The sequence below is a fragment of the Conger conger genome, chromosome 9, assembly GCF_963514075.1.
Source record: "Conger conger chromosome 9, fConCon1.1, whole genome shotgun sequence".
Taxonomy (NCBI): Eukaryota; Metazoa; Chordata; class Actinopteri; order Anguilliformes; family Congridae; genus Conger; species Conger conger.
The window spans coordinates 18,522,185-18,541,563 of NC_083768.1; the positions used below are offsets into that span (position 1 = coordinate 18,522,185).

At 45.6% G+C, this 19,379-nt stretch overlaps 1 protein-coding gene across 2 annotated transcripts in view; it reads left to right on the top strand.

Moving 5' to 3' along the window:
- LOC133136917 (growth factor receptor-bound protein 10-like) overlaps positions 1-19,379 on the top strand; it is a 78,517-nt gene that overhangs the window by 32,413 nt on the left and 26,725 nt on the right. For both annotated transcript variants that reach the window (XM_061254793.1, XM_061254795.1), the window contains 2 exons: positions 7,302-7,530; positions 9,746-9,881. In XM_061254793.1, coding sequence (XP_061110777.1) covers positions 7,302-7,530; positions 9,746-9,881 — 365 coding nt within the window. The remainder of the gene's footprint in view (positions 1-7,301; positions 7,531-9,745; positions 9,882-19,379) is intronic.

The window sequence follows — 19,379 nt, forward strand, 5'->3', positions numbered from 1 at the left end:
CAGACTGCCACCTGGGGATTTTTTAATTAAGAGCACAATTCATTTTTAATGTGTAATGTAATGTGTTCTACTTGTGTAATCATTATTTAATAAATTCTTTTTACTATTTGTTTCAACACCAGTGGCAACATTAAATATATATTTTCTTATGCAAGACATTCTACTTATTTGATTAAATCTCACACCTTATTGCAGATGCCAGTATTCCTTCGCATGAAATATTTGTCATCACACTATTGTAAATTCTTCAGTGCACAGTATCAGATTACTGTGTATGACCTGCAGCTGCCTAGCTGAGGAGTCAAAGGCAGCCAAAGTACAGCACAGGGTTTATTGTCTGCTGCTATTTCTATGAACCACATCGAGGTTCTGAACGTTTGAGCGCACGAGTGCTTGTCTGCTTAATGTGAGTGAGTGTATGCATGCGATTTCGAGTGTGTGTCAACGTGTGGGATTGTCAGTTTAATACGAGTGAGTGTTGCCATTTCATTTCGAGTGTGTGTTAACGTGTGGGATCGTCAGTTTAATACGAGTGAGTGTTTTCATTTCATTTTGAGTGTGTGTTAATGTGTGGGATTGTCAGTTTAATGTGTGAGTGTGTGCTATTTTATGATTGTGAGTCTGCTTATGATGTGTGTGTCTAACAGTGTGAGGACGGACGACATTTGTGTATGGTGTAAACACGCGTGTGATTTCAGTAGGTGTGTGCATGTCAGTGTTACCCTATGGCTTTTGTTGTGGAATGGTGCCTTATAAGGCAGAGGGTGTGGGGACTCATCTACCTATTTCACAGGCTAGCTAAGGTTAGTTTGGTTAATTCAGTTGAGCTAGCTGGCTGACAATACTTGCTAGCTAGCGATAATACAGGATGGGAATTAATAGGTAATCAATTAACTTCATGAGCCTACTTCATATCTATAACATGATCTAATGGTTATGTTTAAGGTGTAATTATTCCATTGATTATGCTTTTGTTAAAATGTCCATTAAAACCATTCTACTTTCTCCAAGTGTGAAAGTGTGCATTTGAAAGTGTGCACAATGCAACAGGAAGCTCAAAGTTTGGTGTGCCAGTTGCATCAAATAAGAGCCCCAGAGTAGAACAGGCATAGCCTACTGTGGCGTAATGAGAGGGTGAGGGTCAGGTGTATACGGAGCGGCGATGGGCCAACGGTATGCAAGTCTGAATGTGTTCATCCGTTTCTGTGATCCGTCCAGCGGGTCATGCGGAATATGAATACTGAGTTGTGCGGGAAACGTTGAAGGCTAGTGGTTAAAGATCCGTGCAGAAGGCTAGGAAAGTTGCCCAGCACTGTATCGAGAGCACAGGTGTCGGAGGTAGAGAACCAGCAATGCTCGAGGCCTCTCGAGAAGGCTGTGAGATTTGTGTGTGAGTAACCTAACCTCACAACCATTACAGAAATGCAGGAACATGAGATATTTTCAGCCCCCTCCACTAATGTCACCCTTAACCAAATTCCTGTTTGGCAGTGGGCCGCAGAGGTGAAGATTATGAACGATGCTGCCCTGCACTTGGACCCTTATGGGCTGTCATGTTCTAGTGAGTTATGTCACGATTACTTGCGGGGGGTGTTTGCAATAATGGCTTAGGAAACATAATTATTCCAAGCTGGAATAATGGGTCAGCAGGCTAACTTTTGTTGATACTGCGGACTAACTCTGCCTTTCCCGTTTGTGAAACAAAGCTTATTTCCATGGCAACACACCTAGTGATTTAAGCCTGCTCTGCAGTATGCTAACTCCCAAGTTATCCTGGCTGCGGGTTTAAATTGAGGTTGGCCCAGCCACTTAAATCAGATAATCTCCATTCTAACAAACTGACATGGCTTTGGTAGAGTTATCAGGGCTGGGAGATTTAGAAATGTATACATTTAGAATTAAAGTGTAACGCTAGACTGGATTTAAAATAAAACACATTCTTTTAATTACATTGTTTTAATTTCATTATAATGAAATAGTAATTTGATTGCAGATGATTTGGTAACTCACAAAAGTGCAATTCATAGTAAGTAGACACCACAAAGCTAGAGATATGCAAAGCTGCAAATAGTGCCACCTTCAAGGTGCATGCATTAAGGCCTATGAGATAAAGGGAGAGAAGTGTTTGATAAAAAAATAAATAAATAAACATTTATGTGTAGTCTGAAAAAGCGAGTGAATACTTCTTGCTGTTTGTTTGGGAAAGGTTATTCCACTATCTGGGGGATGAGACCAAAATAGTAAGTGCATTCAACCCCCGTTGATGAAAAAATCCAACCAATAAACATGCAGTGTGAATTAGTCAATACATCATTGTGTTGTATTTCAGGTTTCCATTTTCCTGACATCTTGATTCTTTTTTTGTTTGCATTTCATGTATTATATTGTTTATAGGTACTGGGCTACATAGTACAATAAAATATAGGTTCAATCTCAATCAGAGAAAATAACTATTTCAATCATGTACTTTCAAATATATGATCTGAAAGACACTGAGGTCTGTGGGGCTCCCGAGCAATTGAAACGATAAATGTCCCTTTCTTTGGTGTTTGGCGGCATCTAGTGGCAGAATGTTAGACTGCAGTATTTTCATTATTTAAAACAAAGTGACGCAAATGTTCAGTATACTGTGGCAGCTAAAAAGATGGCGTTTGGGTAGGCATATAATGGATAGAAAAGTAGGCTATATGGCTTCTAAATGGTCTGTGTTCATTAATTCTTTGGTCACATCCACATTTCAGTTTAATAGACGCCCAGCCATCTGTCCATGTTATAAGTACAGCTTTAAAATGAGTATGTGCCATCAGGGCTGATGCAGTCAGCCCTGGTGTGCCTGATTTGTGTACAAGCACCACACAACTTTATTGGCCAACTTTGACACAGTTTCTATTTATGAACAAGGGTGATAACGCACATCTCCAGCTCTTCTGTCTGAATTAAGCCATCCCAACATCCCAACGTTGTACGTCGCTCTGTATAAGAGCGTCTGCTAAATGCCTTGTAATGTAATGTGTATGTACACTCAGTGAGCACTTATTTACTAGACTTCAGACTTCTACTGGTGTAGTCTATCCACTTGGTTATGATGCGTTGTGTGTTCAGAGATGCTATTCTGCATACCTCTTGTGTGGCTATTTGTGTTACTGTCACCTTCCTTCCTTCCAGTCTGACCATTCTTCTCTGACATCCTTTCACGTGTGTGTGAAAATCCCAGGAGATCAGCAGTTTCTGAGATACTCTGTCACTTGGTCAGTCACGACAATCACATTTTCCCCCATTCTGATGGTTGATGTGAACATTGACTGAAGCTCCTGACCCATGATTGGATGCATTGCCCTGCTGACACACAATTGGCTGATTAGATAATTGCTTGAATAAGTAGGTGTAATAAAGTAAAAATGTTCCTAATAAAGTGCTCAGTGAGTGTATATTATTTTATGAAAACAGGCATCCTCTTCAAGCACTTGTAGTGTCCTTCCTATGCTGATTTATTCCTCATAGAAGTGAATGATTTGGTGTCCATTTGATATGCCTTCTTTCTTGGAATAAGCTTTGTAATTTGCCAAAAACTTGACGTTTTCTTTTGTCTTTTTGTGTATTTTACTTTTGTCAGTTCCACCTGATTGTTGGGCATGTCAGACACAACTGACCTTGTTTGTTGCACAGTGCAAAATCCCTTTGTTATGTCGGCACTTTTAGATTCACACTCATAACAGTTCCCAGGATAGGAAATGCCAGGATATAGGTCTTGCAAGAAAAACAAACTGCTAAATGTAGCTTAGCAACTGAACAAAGGCCAATCAACATTCGTCCCAAACTTTTTTTCTCAACTAAGTGCCAGTGACTTTTTTTTTCCCTCTTCGCAAACACTGCATAAATTAAATTAAGTGACTCTGGGGTAAAAATAGCGTTTGCACTGAAGAAGGTAGTGCTTGAAAATCATTTTAAAGATAAACACAAAAGTACATTGAACTCTACAATACCTGGTACCAAAGATACAATCAGTTTGAAACACATAGACTATTAAAGGCTAATATAATGACTTCAGATTCTAGCCCACGGTCAGGAATGATCAATTGTCATTACAGGTTTTCAGTAATATCTTGCTCTCGTGTATTAAACATGAGTGATGTGACAGAGGTAACTGTGCCCCCCCCACGAGACGGTCAGGATAAGGGTAGCCTAAATTTTACTAGTTCCCCAATGACACCTTTTAACGACCTACAGAAAGAAGCTTTGTAAATTATAGGTAGGCCTAGCATTAGTTTTTTTGCTTTCCACTACAGTGTTGCACAGCAACATGTTTGAGCTAGACGTCTGAAGTATTCATGCAGTATCAATCATTTGCTCATGGGTTTTAGTGAAGTTCTAATGTTGCATGTACACTTCAAAGCAGTCAATGCAGTTCAATGTATCATTCACAACCAAATTGTACCAATAAACGCATGGGCCATTTCTAATTGCCTTACATGTTCCTTTTTTTTGTTTAGTTTTTTTGTCTGTGATTTTGCATAGGCAGTATGAAAAACATGGCCGCCTAAAAATTTCAATGCAGGAAAAACCCTGCAGGGTAATGTATTCAAGGTGACGTTTACAGGGCGATATTGGAGATGTATACCGGTACAAGGTGATACTACAGTATCCTATGTAGGATGATGTATACAGGGTGATATACAGTATGTTAGATGATAAAGGGTGATGTATACAGGGTGATATACAGTCTGTAGATTGATATAGGGTGATGTATACAGGGTGATATACAGTGTAGGATGATATAGGGTGATGTATACAGGGTGATATACAGTCTGTAGATTGATATAGGGTGATGTATACAGGGTGATATACAGTGTAGGATGATATAGGGTGATGTATACAGGGTGATATACAGTCTGTAGATTGATATAGGGTGTTGTATACAGGGTGATATACAGTGTAGGATGATATAGGGTGATGTACACAGGGTGATATACAGTCTGTGGATTCATATAGGGTGATGTATACAGGGTGATATACAGTCTGTAGATTGATATAGGGTGATGTATACAGGGTGATATACAGTGTAGGATGATATAGGGTGATGTACACAGGGTGATATACAGTCTGTGGATTCATAAAGGGTGATGTATACAGGGTGATATACAGTGTAGGATGATATAGGATGATGTATACAGGGTGATATACAGTCTGTAGGATGATATAGGGTGATGTATACAGGGTGATATACAGTCTGTAGGATGATATAGGGTGATGTATACAGGGTGATATACAGTATGTTAGATGATATAGGCTGATGTATACAGGGTGATGTGTTGGCTGGCATAATGCAGGGCGTTGTATACAGGGTGATATACAGTATGTGGGATGATATAGGGTGTTGTATACAGGGTGATATAGTCTTGTGGCCCCAGTCTCTCCCCCCAATGGGAGCATTGTGTTTCACTGCCTGCAGTCAGACAGGAGTCTGATGATAAGTCCTCTCCACATCACTCCTGCAGTCCTGGCACACAAGCAGGATTCATGACTTTAATAACAGAGGGATATGTATTGCAGATATTTTATGGCTGCTTTATATGTGCTATATTTAACCATTTTATGTATGGAATGTAAATAAGCAGACTGCGTTTTAAACATGCTTTAACCTTGTTTGTAAGAGGGTTTTTCTGCAGTTGTTAGAAGAAAATGTATTTCACCTTTTAATTTTATTTCACCTTTTTGTTATGACCAAACCACTGTGGGATTGTCTTTTGTAGCCGATCACAAGAGGATATTACAGTGGGGTGCAAACATTTGGGCACCCCTGGTTTAAATGTCTGTTGCAATGAATCTGCTTGTGATTGAAAGCAAACCTGAACTAAACATGAGACATTTACGGTTTATACAGTAAAAAAAAGGGCTTATTCTTTGTTACTTTTTAAAAAGATGACTACTAAGGCCGGCAGCACGGATGGTGCAGTGGGTAGCACTGCCGCCTCACAGCAAGGTCCTGGGTTCGAATCCCCATTGGCCGGGGCCTCTCTGTGCGGAGTCTGCATGTTCTCCCCGTGTCTGCGTGGGTTTCCTCCGGGTACTCCGGTTTCCTCCCACAATCCAAAGACATGCAGGTTAGGCTGATTGGAGAGTCTAAATTGCCCGTGGGTATGAGTGTGTGAGTGAATGGTGTGTGTGCCCTGCGATGGACTGGCGACCTGTCCAGGCTGTATTCCTGCCTTTCGCCCAATGTATGCTGTGATAGGCTCCAGCCCCCTGCGACCCTGTTCAAGATAAGCAGGTTAGGATAATGAATTAATGAATGAATGAATGACTACTAAGGCCCCAGACCCAGGTACTTGTTAGGGTGTCAGTGTTTCACTGTCAGAAACATTATTAGAAAATGGAAGAGAAATTAAACAGTTAAAGGCAAGTTAAGGTCTGGAAGACCAAGAAAGATTTCAGATAGAATGGCCTGAGACCTGGTGAGAAATACTGCAAAAGAGCTATAAAAAAGAGTAGTAAACGCAGGTCTAGCTGCTCACAGGACAACAATACAATGTACTTTAAAAAAACAAAGACCTACTTGGCAGAGTTGCCAGAAAGAAGACCTCAACACAAAACTAAGCCCAAAAGAAATCCTTGAGAAGCCTGAACAATGTGCTTTGGACTGACAAAACCAATTTTGAACCTTTTGGCCACCACCCAAGTTTGGAGAAAAAATGGCAAGCCTTTGTTGAAAAGAACAAACACCTTTCCAATTGTGGATGTGATTCCAAAAGTGAGAATTGAAAGACTCTTAGCTGGCTACAGGAAGCGTTTCCAAGCTGTTATAGTTGCCCAAGGAATTACAAAGTACTAACTGACAGGGTTCCCAAACTTTTGCGCAGGGCCTTTTTCATTTTTTTATTATTCAGAAACTAAAAAATAAAAATAATCTTGCTTTAAAATTTGAAGAAATGTGTAATGTGTAATGTTTAACATTGTACCACTTAGAGGTCAGGTTCACTTCTGTTCACTTAGATGTTAATTGTAAAAGGTTTTTTGACTAGGGGTATCCACATTTTTGCACACTACTGTATAATAATATCATCAAACCTTGGCGCATCACTTTCTTCAAAATGACTACTTTAAAACTTGCTGATGAATCCCGTGACTAAGGAGTGAAAAGTAATATGTTGGGAAACTCTTAACATTACTTTGGAATAATACTGTATGTTGCTTTACAGTGTTGCAGCGGTGATACTTACTCAAATACCTGCGGGCACATTCCGGGGGTTTGTTCGAGACGGCACGCTGGGTGTTTAACCCCGTTCTTTGCTTCTGACCCGTAGATGACGACGTGGACCTGGAGGCCCTGGTGAACGACATGAACTCCTCCTTTGAGAGCCTGTACTCCACGTGTGGCGTGGCGGCGGAGTCCGTCCCCCTGATCCAGAACGGACAGCTTCGCCGCGGGCACACGCACGGCCCCGCCAGCCGGCCGGGCCCCGCCCAGCAGCAGCCCACGTCCCCCAAACAGAAGGTCCGCCGCTCCCAGCCCATGCACATCCTCGCCGTCAGGTACGGACCCCGTCATCGCTGCTCTACCGCAGTTATTACCGTGGGTATTGATCGTACTGTTCCTGTCACCATTTTAGATTGCATTTGGTAATGCTACCTACTGATATTTTTTTTTTACCATTGTTGTGAATCAAACAAAGTACTGGTCTAACCGTAAAAATCGGATTTTGGATTTGGAAATGTTCACATTATTCCCCAGTCGTCCTCGCCCCTGTTCTTCACCCCGGTTCCACCCCCTCCAACCCCCGGATGCTCGGCTAATCCTACTTTCTTGCCTGGAAGCCAGATGACCACACCCTGCAGTGGAGAATGATATCATGGATGCTCTTGTCCCTGCATTGTGTCTGAAGTACATGCCATTAAATTCAAAGCCCACCACCAAAAGAAACAAAGAAAGTAATCATGGGGCTCCTGTGTCCAGTATTGTAGTAGAGTCTGAAAGCGCCAATTAAACCATCAGTACCCACTGCACTGTCATTTGGATGTGAACCGCTAACCTGACAGGCTTTGATTAAATCCTCAGTACTTGCTACCAGTCAGCGGTACGGACTGGATGTCAACTAACAGCCTGCCGGGCTTTGAAGCCCCAGTACCTGCTCCCAGTCAGTAGCACAATCTGGACTGAACTAATAACCCGTTGAGCCGCTCGTGCGTCTCCACACCACCGCGGGGATAACGAGCCGTACGGTGTTGTGTTCTCACCGGCTCTTTTTTTCGGGTTCACGCCGAGGTTACTCCTCAGCTCCGACCTGCCGATAACACCCGGCCCGGTGCTCAGACGCTGCTCCTTCAAACGCGCGCCTTATTAAACTTTCAGGGCCGGGGAGAAAGCCGAGAGTCTCAGCGGAGTCGGCGGCGGTCCGCGGACGAGCATTACTTCATGACGGACAGCAAACTTCTCCCTCATTTTTTTTTTTTTTTTGATCGAACAAGTCATTAGAAAACACTCCGGGAGTTTAAGTGCTCTCCTTACGCGTTTCTGCGCTCTCGCACCACTTTGATGGATATTGCTGGTAATCAAAAGACCTCCCCGCGTAGAGCGCTACTGTGGAGCCGAAGCTATTCTAACGAGGGGGTATGCATTTTTTAACAGCGGATCGGTGATGTCATCTGTTAAAGTGGTCATGAACCCAAGCAATGCGCCTGACTTTAAATATTCTTGTTTATCTACTATTCTTTTTCAGTTCTTTCAGAACTGTCACTGTGCGGTCGATTTTTAGCGGGTTCTTTTTCTACCTTGTCGCATGCTGCGTTCAATACAAGAAAAAACCCTTCAGCAATCCCTTTCATGATTTTAAAGGACAAATCATACTTTCCTTCACTGCTGTAGTTTTGACGTGTGCAACTGAACTGAACTTGAAATTAATGTTAAAGTTATTTTCTTGGTAAATTCTTGTTTGTCCCTGGGGTTTGTTTCCAAATAAAGAGTTGGTTAGACATCATGGCTTCATGCAAACGCCTGGAGTAAATCAACAGTCCTCAATGTTGGCCTGCATTCAATCACACTTGTTTTTCACTTCAGTCTGGATTCCGTCAAAATTTGTCCTCAACCCTCCTATCAAAAATGACCCTATCCTGAGTTTAACAGCAGTGAAAAGCTGATGACTTTTCCTAGAGTGACCCTATCATCAGAAAAAGTTAAACATTGCGGTTTTTTTAATATGCAGTATTATAGATGTGGCACACCAACAGGATTGTCTTATGAGTCTTTTTGTTACCCTGCTGTTATGAAATCAGAAGTCCGAAACAAACTTAAACGCTACACATATATTACAGCAAAAAATCTATTATCATATGTAGTAAAAATGAGTGTCGTGGACTGAAGAAATAGCCTCTCTGGACTGTGAAGTCGTAAATCAGTTATTCATCGATTTATTGATCAGTAACACCTTGTTCCTCCATGAAAAGCATTGATTTATGGTTTATCCCAGGGGCTCTAGTGAGACTGGATTGCGTTTGACCCTGTGGACACAAGGGTTCAGTCTGTTGATGATGTGGAAGTAAATGCTTGCGAGTCCAAGCGCAGGACACAAGACGATTGAAGGCAGAACACAGTAAATGGACCTTAAGAAGCTCATCTCGTTATGAATGCTTCCTCAGTCTCCCCGGGTTAAACGATGACCAGAAGCGCGCAGCCTCATTAGGTGCCCGGTAACACTCACGCTGAACCTCTTTGCGGTCTTTAATCGCCCGTGTTTGCCCTGCTCCCCCACAGGAGACTTCAGGAAGAGGAGCTGCGGACGTCTTCGCTTCCCGCCATCCCCAACCCCTTCCCCGAGCTCTGCAGTCCTGCCGGCTCGCCCATCCTCAGCCCCGGATCCTTACCTCAGTGTCAGCCCTCCGGCACATACGTAAGACTCGCGCCTCAGGCCGCTTTATCAGTTTGACGGTCGGTCGCAACAACTTTTGGTTTATTCTAGAACGAGGGATCAATTCGATGCCGTCACTATCATGGCGACCTTATTATAGAGCATCTCAGCTGTAATTGTCTTTTGTGAAGTGTCACCAGCTAGCTTCCATGCCTTGAGCTTGCAGTGACTCCACTTCGGCGACGCGTTCTTAGTTTATATGTTATGAGCAATGGCGTTCAAAAGTGATAATGTAATGTTGGGGACATTGTACTGTAGCGATATCCATCGGCTGATCATACAATGCCTAACTATAAACTGGCCTTTTCTCCCATCGCTGTTAAGGGTTGCAGAACGGATGGTTAACGAAACAGGTCTACCTTGACATTATAAAAGGCTTGCCGACCCAGTTCCCTTATTTAGAGCTGTGTGTGGACTGTTCATCCTTCTATTTAGGCTGTTAAGCTGGTCCAGACGTCTCAAGGGTCACTGGGTGCGTGTGTATTAACCTCTCTGCGGATACTATTCACACCTTTGGCAGCACTACATCACTGTGGCCTTTTTTTAATTGTGTCATTTCATACATAATTGCGATGTAACTACATACTGTAGTTGGTACATAATGAGATTTCGATTTTTCATGTTGTAATTTCAGGACAGATGAGTGAGGTGTGCCAACGGGATGCTTGTGTAGTCTATCTTAGCACTTCTCATTCAGTTAGAACCAGAGGGCGTTTCACTGAGTGTGTTTGAAGTGAAACAGGAGGAGAGGAGAACTCGCCCACAGGGCCTTGTGCTGGTGCGCTGGTTCAGCCATTTGCACTTGTAGACCGGCACAGGCAGCTCCACCTGTAAAGCCTGGCACCCATCCAGATACAGGCACGCTGTGGGCCTGGGCGCCTGGCGCCACTCCCTCTCTGCCTCATTCTCTCTCTCTCTCTCTCTCTCCGCCTCTGCCTCACTCACTCTCTCTCTCTGTCTGTCTGTCTCTCTCTCTCTCCCCCCCTCTGCTTCTCTCTCTCTCCCTCTCTCCCTCTCCCCCTCTCTCTGCCTCACTCACTCAATCACTCTGTCTGTCTGTCTGTCTGTCTCCCTCTCACTCCCTCTCTCTGCCCCTCTCTCTCTGTCTCTCTCTCACTCTCCCCCCCCCTCTCTCCCTGGGTGGTATGGCGGTGAAATCAGTGCGTAATTAGAAGCTTGGTGGATCAGCCTCTCCTTGTATTCAGAAGCCTCTCATAATGAGTGCGATTAGCGTGAGGTAATCCTGCAGACACTGCGGAGGGGTCATCTGCAGCAGCTCCCAGCCAGCTGGTAGGACCAACATGAGCTTTTGTCATTTGTATCTTTGTATAACAGGTTTTTGGAGATCCAAATTATTATTATTATTATTACTATTTTATTATTCCCATGACGAGAGTGGCAGTTGATCCACTCCAGCAGCAGTGCGTAGCTGCAAGGTATGGAAACCCAAAAGGGCTTTCCCCAGCATCTCAGTTCTGAATGAATGTACGTCACCAGGTGTAAATTAAAGCCTCTTGGTGGGTGGCTCACAGGAGCGTGTACCCGTACACCATTTATTTATGCCAGCTGGCAACCAAACACCATTTATGAATGGTGGCCGATGACATTTCTGAATTGAGGCACTGGGAAAGGCTTTTGGCTTTCCATAGCGTTGGCCACAGTTGATGGAGGTCGCTGAGTGCGTACGTTTTGTACATTTTCAGCCCGCTCGTTTCTTCCCAGGCTCAAGGTAAATTGCGGGGCTTGTTGTGGTTGTGTTATTCAAACACAACGGGCTTTATGGATTTCTGTTTGCTCATCATTTTCTTTAAATGGGCATTTCTTTTTACATTAATCAACACAGAGGAAATCAGGTCAGCCAAAAACAGAACTCTAAAACAATGATGAGAATGTGCATTTGGTCCATAACAGGAAATGGATACAGCCATTAATTCTGCAATTTTGAAGAAAAACAGAACAGAATAGTTGGCCTGTGAGAAATGAGTCATGTAAAGGGGGGGTGGGGGGCATGGTTATTGTGGCCACCATTATCTCAGCTTGACCACAACTCACAGTATCTTCAGTGAAACAAAAGCACCACATAGCCCATTAAAGGTAAATGTCAGCCAGTCAGGTTTGCAGTGTCATATTTGCAGGAAATGCTCTCATTACCGGTGGTGTACGGGCAGTCTCTCCAGTGTTTACCCAATGGGTACAGTTTGCAGCCATTCCCAGAAGCCTCTTTCCTGCATATGATTTGTTTTATAACTGCAGCTAGCATAGTGTGACGGTCACACAGGTTATTCATATGTTTAAATGCATTTATCAAATATATTTCTAAATAGTATTCCAAGTATATTTCTAAATAGTATTTCAAATATATTTTGAATGTATTTCACTATTCATTTTGAAATATAGTATGAAATGAAACAATTCACTTATCGCATCCATTAGAAATGAACCTTAAAATGTATTTATTTTCTATATGGGATTAAGCATGAGACAGCAGACAGGAAAGGGCGAGGCGAAGAGCAGGTTTAAAGCTTTGTGGCGGAGCTCGTTTGGAGATGCATGACGAAGAACTGTCCGCTTTCCCACAGCGCTTTCCTTGAGAAAGGATCTGGAGTCAAGGACTCTCCCCCCCCCACTCGTCCGCCTGCGGGCGCTTCTTTCCCCCAGCTGGCGCTCTCGCGTCCCCCCCGCCGTCTCCCCCGGACCCCGCTTCCTTCCAGCGCCACCTAAACAGAGAAAAGCTCTTCCCTTTCACACGCGCTCCGCGACAGTCAGACCTCCAAACCTCGCCCTTCCTTCCCGCGGAAGATCCTATCTCTTCGTTTTCCACCCTGAGGCTGCCTCCCCTCCGAGTCATTTCCACACGCCGTTCCAAACGCTTTTTCCCACCCCAAGATTAGCCGCCTTGTCCTGGAAGGACTCTTATTTTCCGCGCTTTTTATCTCTGCCCTGCACGACTCTTAGCCTGGCGCTTTTGATGGTGGGCCCTTTGGAGTCTTCTTTCGTCATGACCGTCGTTAGTCAGTTTCCCTATTATGCTTAAAGGCGTGATTTCTTTCAGCAAGTCATATGGTCACTTGCGGTTTGGCTCCACTGAATGTGTTTTAGACAGACTTTGATGTGGTCTCTGATGGTCTCTGTTTGCCTGTTTGAATTGGTACCTTGTGACTCTTGCAGCAGTACTGTAACCTGTGCGGTTTGGTCTTGAAAGCGCTGTGCATACTGGCACTCTATCACGAGTATCTAATTTAACTAGTGACTCACTCCCGTTTAACCTGTGGCGCATCAGCAGGTTTTCTGAGTGCGCTATAGTTAGCCTGACTGGAAATCGACACACGGTCACACGAGGTCGAGGCAGAGCTGCATAATCAGTCTCTTGGGTTGCTGAGACATGTGGCGACACTGTGGTGGATATTCTGGGAAAACATGTATTTTCTTAATTGGCACCACATGGTGCTGTTTCACTCTTTACTGTAAGGGACTGTTGATTACTCTGGAAAAGGGACGGATATTAATAAATAATCTGGTGTGAAACGCATTTCGACATTTATCGGGATGCTTGGAAAGACTTGGGCCTTCTCCGAAACCGCCTACTTACCTACTATTGAGTAAAAAAGTGGCGTAGTCAATAGTAGGCGAGTAAGCCGTTTCGCACATGGCCCTGGATTGAATTTGTCTCTGTCGCCATCTCCTTTGCGTACATTAGGCTGCGTAGTCATGTTTGGGCCTGTTGCTCCTCCGTCCATTGGCATGTGACATCGATTTTAATGTTGGTGCCAGACATTTGTAAGTGCGGTATAGATCTGCTCTGCAGTTGTCCTAAAGGGCTAAGATTTACACTGGCTACAGCTGACTTATGTTTGCTTAAGTCTTATACCTGGTTTTGTGTTCTCAAGGAAGTGACATCATAGCGGCACAATCACCTGATCGAGCCCCTGGCACTGGTTGGTGACAGGTTAATTAGCCTACTGGATATCTGAATGCACAATGCTGAATACTAATAGTAATACTACTACTGAAACCCAAGCCCTCATTTAGTATACTTCTAAAAGACCTGAAAGTCATTATAGTATTCCCTCTACAACCGTGCAATGGAAGGTCATTACATTGTTATTGTATGATAGCCAGTGTATTCGATGAACTAAACTGACAGCACTCAACTCTCCTGCCAAATTCGCAAAGAGAAAATGTGGGACTGTTTTTTTCCCCCTGAAAAACATAACTGCTGGCAGGAGAAGGAGCTGGTGGCCATCTGAAGGCTTGTCGCTGAAGCGCTGAAACGCTGGGTTGAGTGGGAGGTGACCGCTGTGGTGGCGCTCACTGTCTCCGGGGTGCAAGGCCCTGATGAGACCCAGATTTGGAGGATCCGCTGTGTGTTTACTAACAAACCAGCTATCGGTTTAGGATCTCAGCTACGTGTTCGCTTATTAAATGTGATGTTTGCTTCCGCCCCATGCCAAGTTTGCTGAAAGAAAAAGTGCTGCTCGCGCTAAAGCCATGTGCTTTTGTACGACGCCAGATGGCTCGCAATGACAGGAAGTTGGCGCTGTTCGTTTTTCTTTTATTTTACTGGATCTGCTCTTGTCTGTAGAAGAGGAACTAATTCAGATCTATCACGGCAAATGAGAAAGGACTAAACTGCAGTACAGCAATGAAGCACATCTACCTCTGTATTGTAGGCCTAAGCCATACTCTTCAGAAACATTCTGTAACATACCAACTATGTCGTAAGTCCATTAGTTCACATTGCAGCTAAAACCGGTCACCTTTCCTAAATGCAGTTGCTGCTTCATATACAGGACATTTAGAGGGGAGAACCGTTTTTGAGCGTAGAGAATTCTTAGTCGGACAGACCTACGGCACGACCAAGTTTGCGGTCCTTTGGAGGGCGATGTACTGGCACGTGCCCTGTTCAGTCTAACTTTGCCTGAGTTTTTGTTCTTTTTGTGGATGTGTCTGGTTCGGGCGGGCGCTCCTGTAGAGACCTGTCACAGAACAGCGGGGGGACGTCTCTGGTTCTTTCATGAGCGTGTGCCGGATCGGGCCCTGCTCTCACGCACACCACACAGGCCTCTGCTTAGCTCTTACATTATGTAGCAGCTCTGCAGGGCTTTTAGGATTTTTATTTTGTACCTGAAGTCCTCTTGGGGGGGGGGGGGGCTTCCTGTTACTTTTTGTTCTAATGTTCTTTTTTTTTGTTTGACATTTTTAAATTATTTACGTGTCTGTGTTTTGTTATTATTTTTGTGAGACACTGTCATAACCCAACAGATTGCTTGCCTTGGTGGTAACTCCATTCTTTATTTAAACAGGCTGGAGTATTATGAAAAATGTTTTGTTATGGAAATTTCCTATTGCCTACAGCGCACTGTGAACTGTCGATGACTGAACCCCTGGTACCTTGCTTATCATTAAATCTCCTTCAGAATATCTATCTATCCTATCTTACTTGTCACATCAGTCATCCATCATAGAGTGCTCCTGAAGTTCTTTTGCTGCAGTGGAAGAAAGGGGTTCCTTCTTTCTCTGGGTGAAGATGAAATGGTAATCTTGGAGTGGTGTGATTGCCATTCGTAGTCTAAAATACATCCTCATTGTCGGCATTCTTTTATTAGCCTAAACTACTCACTTAGCTTTTTTCAGAAAGCGAGTTTCGCTGTTTGGAGATTTTGCTTGGGAGAATTCTTCCTAAAATGTGTCTCTCAATTGCTTCTAAATGAATTTATGGTTTCACAGTTGAGCGCAGCAGGAGAAACACCGGCACCAGCGCTTGCATGTGCGTGCGAGAGTTGTGGGGGTGCTCGTGTGAGCTTGCGTGTGAATGTGCACGTACCGGCACACGCGTGTGTGTACATACGTGCTCCGGGTGCACATGCGTTTCGGCACATGCCTGCGCGTGTCTTCACGCCAGAGACACGCGGGTAATCGACCTCTGGATCTGCGCGGCTCCCGCCTGCCCGCCCTGTCCTGTGCAGGGATGCGTGGCGGCCGGGGGGGGGGGTCATCGCCGCCATCCGCACGGCTCCGCCCGCGGTCACCCTCCCGGCTCTGTCTCCCGCGTGGGCGAGGATCCGAGGCTGAAGTTTACAGGCTTCCGTCCCCGCGAGAGAGGAGCGGCAGAGACCGGGCTCTAGAGACCGGGCTCTAGAGAACGGGCGTGCACACAGGTGCTTGGTTTCCTTTGTGTGGGAAACGGGTAGGACCCCCTGCGGACCTCTCCCGTGCCTATGCTGGTTGTTCTCTGTGGTGTTTGTCAAAGGGGTAATGGTATGAGTGGTGCAGCTCAGGGTGCCCGTGCCTGTGCCCTTGTGACCCTGCGACCTCCGTCTGCCCACTCTGACAGGGAAGGGGCTACAACTCCTCCTGATGGCTGTCGAGAGAGAGACAGTATTTCTCCCTCTCTTAACTGCAAAGCTTGTCGGGGAGTGCCGGACAGTCTTCCTACAAGTTGAGATTGTTTGGCTTATTGATGGGGGTGGCCATGTAACTGCCTGCCTATTTTGTTGTTTAAACTCAAAGTTCATCTTCAATAACTTGGCCAACTATTAAGAGCGAACATGTTATAGATATTAAAAATGTGTTCAGTCCTCCAAGTCATGGGTTGCCGGTTTCCAAAGGACATCCTTGTGTGCCTAACCTGTTACATAGCTTCTGCGTTGTTGGCTCAGTCTTCTAATTTGACCCAAGGGCCACCCCTTATGTGTTAGATTTTGAAACCTTTTCTATACAACCAGTGGATGTCTGTTGATTGACATGCTGCGACTAGCCATTCAGAGCTCATTGCACACACATGAGGCATTCAACCACTCTCTGTTTGCTTAAGGTTGTCATCGTTCGGCTCAGCACCGCTTCTTTTTGCAGCCACCTGTTCTGGAAGCTCTCTAAGGGAAGCTGGGTCAGAGTCAGAGAAACTGGTGGAGCACTGCATTGCACTCTTGTACTGGTGCTTCTCAGTGGAGTGTCGGGCTGGAAACTAGTTTTGGTTCAGTAGCATACAACGTCCATATGTAAAATTGCACTAATACAGGGGTGGCCTGTAGCGTAGTGGTTAAGGTACATGACTGGGACACGCAAGGTTGGTGGTTCTAATCCCGGTGTAGCCACAACAAGATCGGCACAGCTGTTTGCTCCTTGAGCAAGGCTGCATTGCTCCAGGGGAGGATTGTCTCCTGCTTAGTCTAATCAACTGTACATTGCTCTGGATAAGAGCGTCTGCCAAATGCCAATGATGTAATGTAATGTAATAATGGGAATTGCACCTATAATGAGAATTGCTAGCTTTGGGTCCGGTTCAGAGCAAGAAGAGTGACGTAAGCCCACGCCCATGACCAAGCCTCACAGAAACAACCCCCCTCTTAAAGCACCCGCTTCTGCACCGCCAGCCACGGCCGGTCCCACCCCCCCGACCGGCCAACCCTTGCATTATTGATTCACCTGTCATCTCCTGTGTGTTCAGGGTAAATATTTAAGCCCTCGGTAGCAGGCAGGCTCCCGGACATTTCTGTTCCGCGCAGCTTCTCAGAAGTGTGCGTGAGCGGAGGCGTGTTCCCAGAATCGCTTCGGCGAAAGGTACCCGTCAGCCTCCCGAGTCGTCTGATCGGCAAGACGCCACGGACGGGTACAGCCTGTCCTCGCCGCTCCGCGGAGTCGCAGACAGCGAGCCGCGCCAGGAACCGGAGCGTCCCCCGCTCCCCTCCCTCCGTTTCGGCCCCTGTCGAAGCCGGAACTGCTCTGCGAAACCTTTCGCAAAGTCTGACTCGGGAGTCTGTTTTCGGTTAGAGATGAGTGCTCTGTCATTTTGATCTGATTCGATTCAGGCTAATTGGGCTCCAGTCAGGACTCGACATGACCTAAACAAATGTTGACTTTGTGTTAGCGTAAACACACCTCCCAAAGCAGTGTTTCTTCACACCGAATCTGCTGCGGGTTTCATGTGGAAACGTTAAAATAAACAAGAGTGTTCGGTTCATGGCTCAATCAGAAGTAATCAGGGGACAGTTCAGGTGAACCCAAAATCATAATAAACAGTGTGCCTCTCAGGACAGGGTTTAAATAACACTGCAGTAAACTGCACGTCTGTGTAAATGGCTAAACTGCAAGGCCTGTAATTCATCTTGGAAAAAGATGTCTGTACGGCAAATGGGTGATGTAACGTAATGGGATAGCTTTTAGTTGAAAGTGGCATCTTATTTTACACTGTTAAGATATGGCTTTGGTTTTTTTCTGAAGAAACATAAAATCAGGTTTTTTGCAGTATTGACTTAGAGAGAGCAAAATGTTTTGCTTAAGATTGTTCAGTGAAGTATGAGTGTATGTATGAGCTCATAAAGCCTCCTTATTTGTTAAGTAGTGGAAAGTCATTGTGCGGTTTGAGCGTGCATAGGTCTTATAAACCCTTTCTTTCCCGGTATGTGGTGTTCCACAGATATGCACACACGCACACGGACACACATGCACACGCACACACACGCACACCTACACATACACCCCCCCCCCACACACACACACACACACACACACACACGCACACACATGCACACGCACACAGACACACATGCACACGCACACACACGCACACCTACACATGCGCCCCCACACACACGCACACCTACACATACACCCCCGCACACACGCACACCTACACATACACACCCGCACACACGCACACACGCACACACACACGCACACACACGCACACGCACACACACACGCACACACCCACACACACACACACACACACACACACACGGTGCACGCAGGCCTCCACACCGGCCCCTGCGGCCCTGTCCGATGCCTCAGCGGCAGGATTACCTCTGTCAGGTCTCCTGAAACGGTCCGTACCTTTAAACCACGCCGGCTGCGTGTTGAAGGGTGCGTGCTGGCGAGCGGCCAACTGGGGATTAGCACGTCCCCTTGAGTTATGGAGACACGTTAACCCGTCAGAGCTCGCTAACGTCGGGGGGCGGGGCGGCTCATTAAAGCCAATAAACGCACATTAACGGCGTAATTAATCCTGACGTATTCGGAGCTCAATGTTTCTGCTCTTGAGGACGGGAGGTTCCCTCCGGTGCCGGGGATGAAGGGTGTAGCCGAAAGTACCGTGGGCTCGGGCGAGTTAATCTGAGCGCGCTCTCTAACCCCGACCTGCGTGCGTTTCGCAGAAATGTCATTGGGCCGGGGGGGGGGCTTTGTGAGGACACGGAGGGCTACGGCTGTGTTCGAAACCGCATGCTAGCATACTACCCGTACTAAATTTCAGGCTGATTTTCATAGAAATGTAATGTGAGTAGTATGCTTAGTGTGTGGTTTTGAACGCAGCCGAAGTGTGAGCAGCGGTACAGTAAGACCCAGATCTCCGTGTCCCCCCCCTGGCGGGCGCTGAAGCCAACATGGAAGGACCAGCTGACCCGGGTCGACCCGACCCCAGGCCCACTCATCCCCGTGGGAACAGCGGCTCAGGAGGCCAGCAGGCGTGTCACCGGAGCGGCC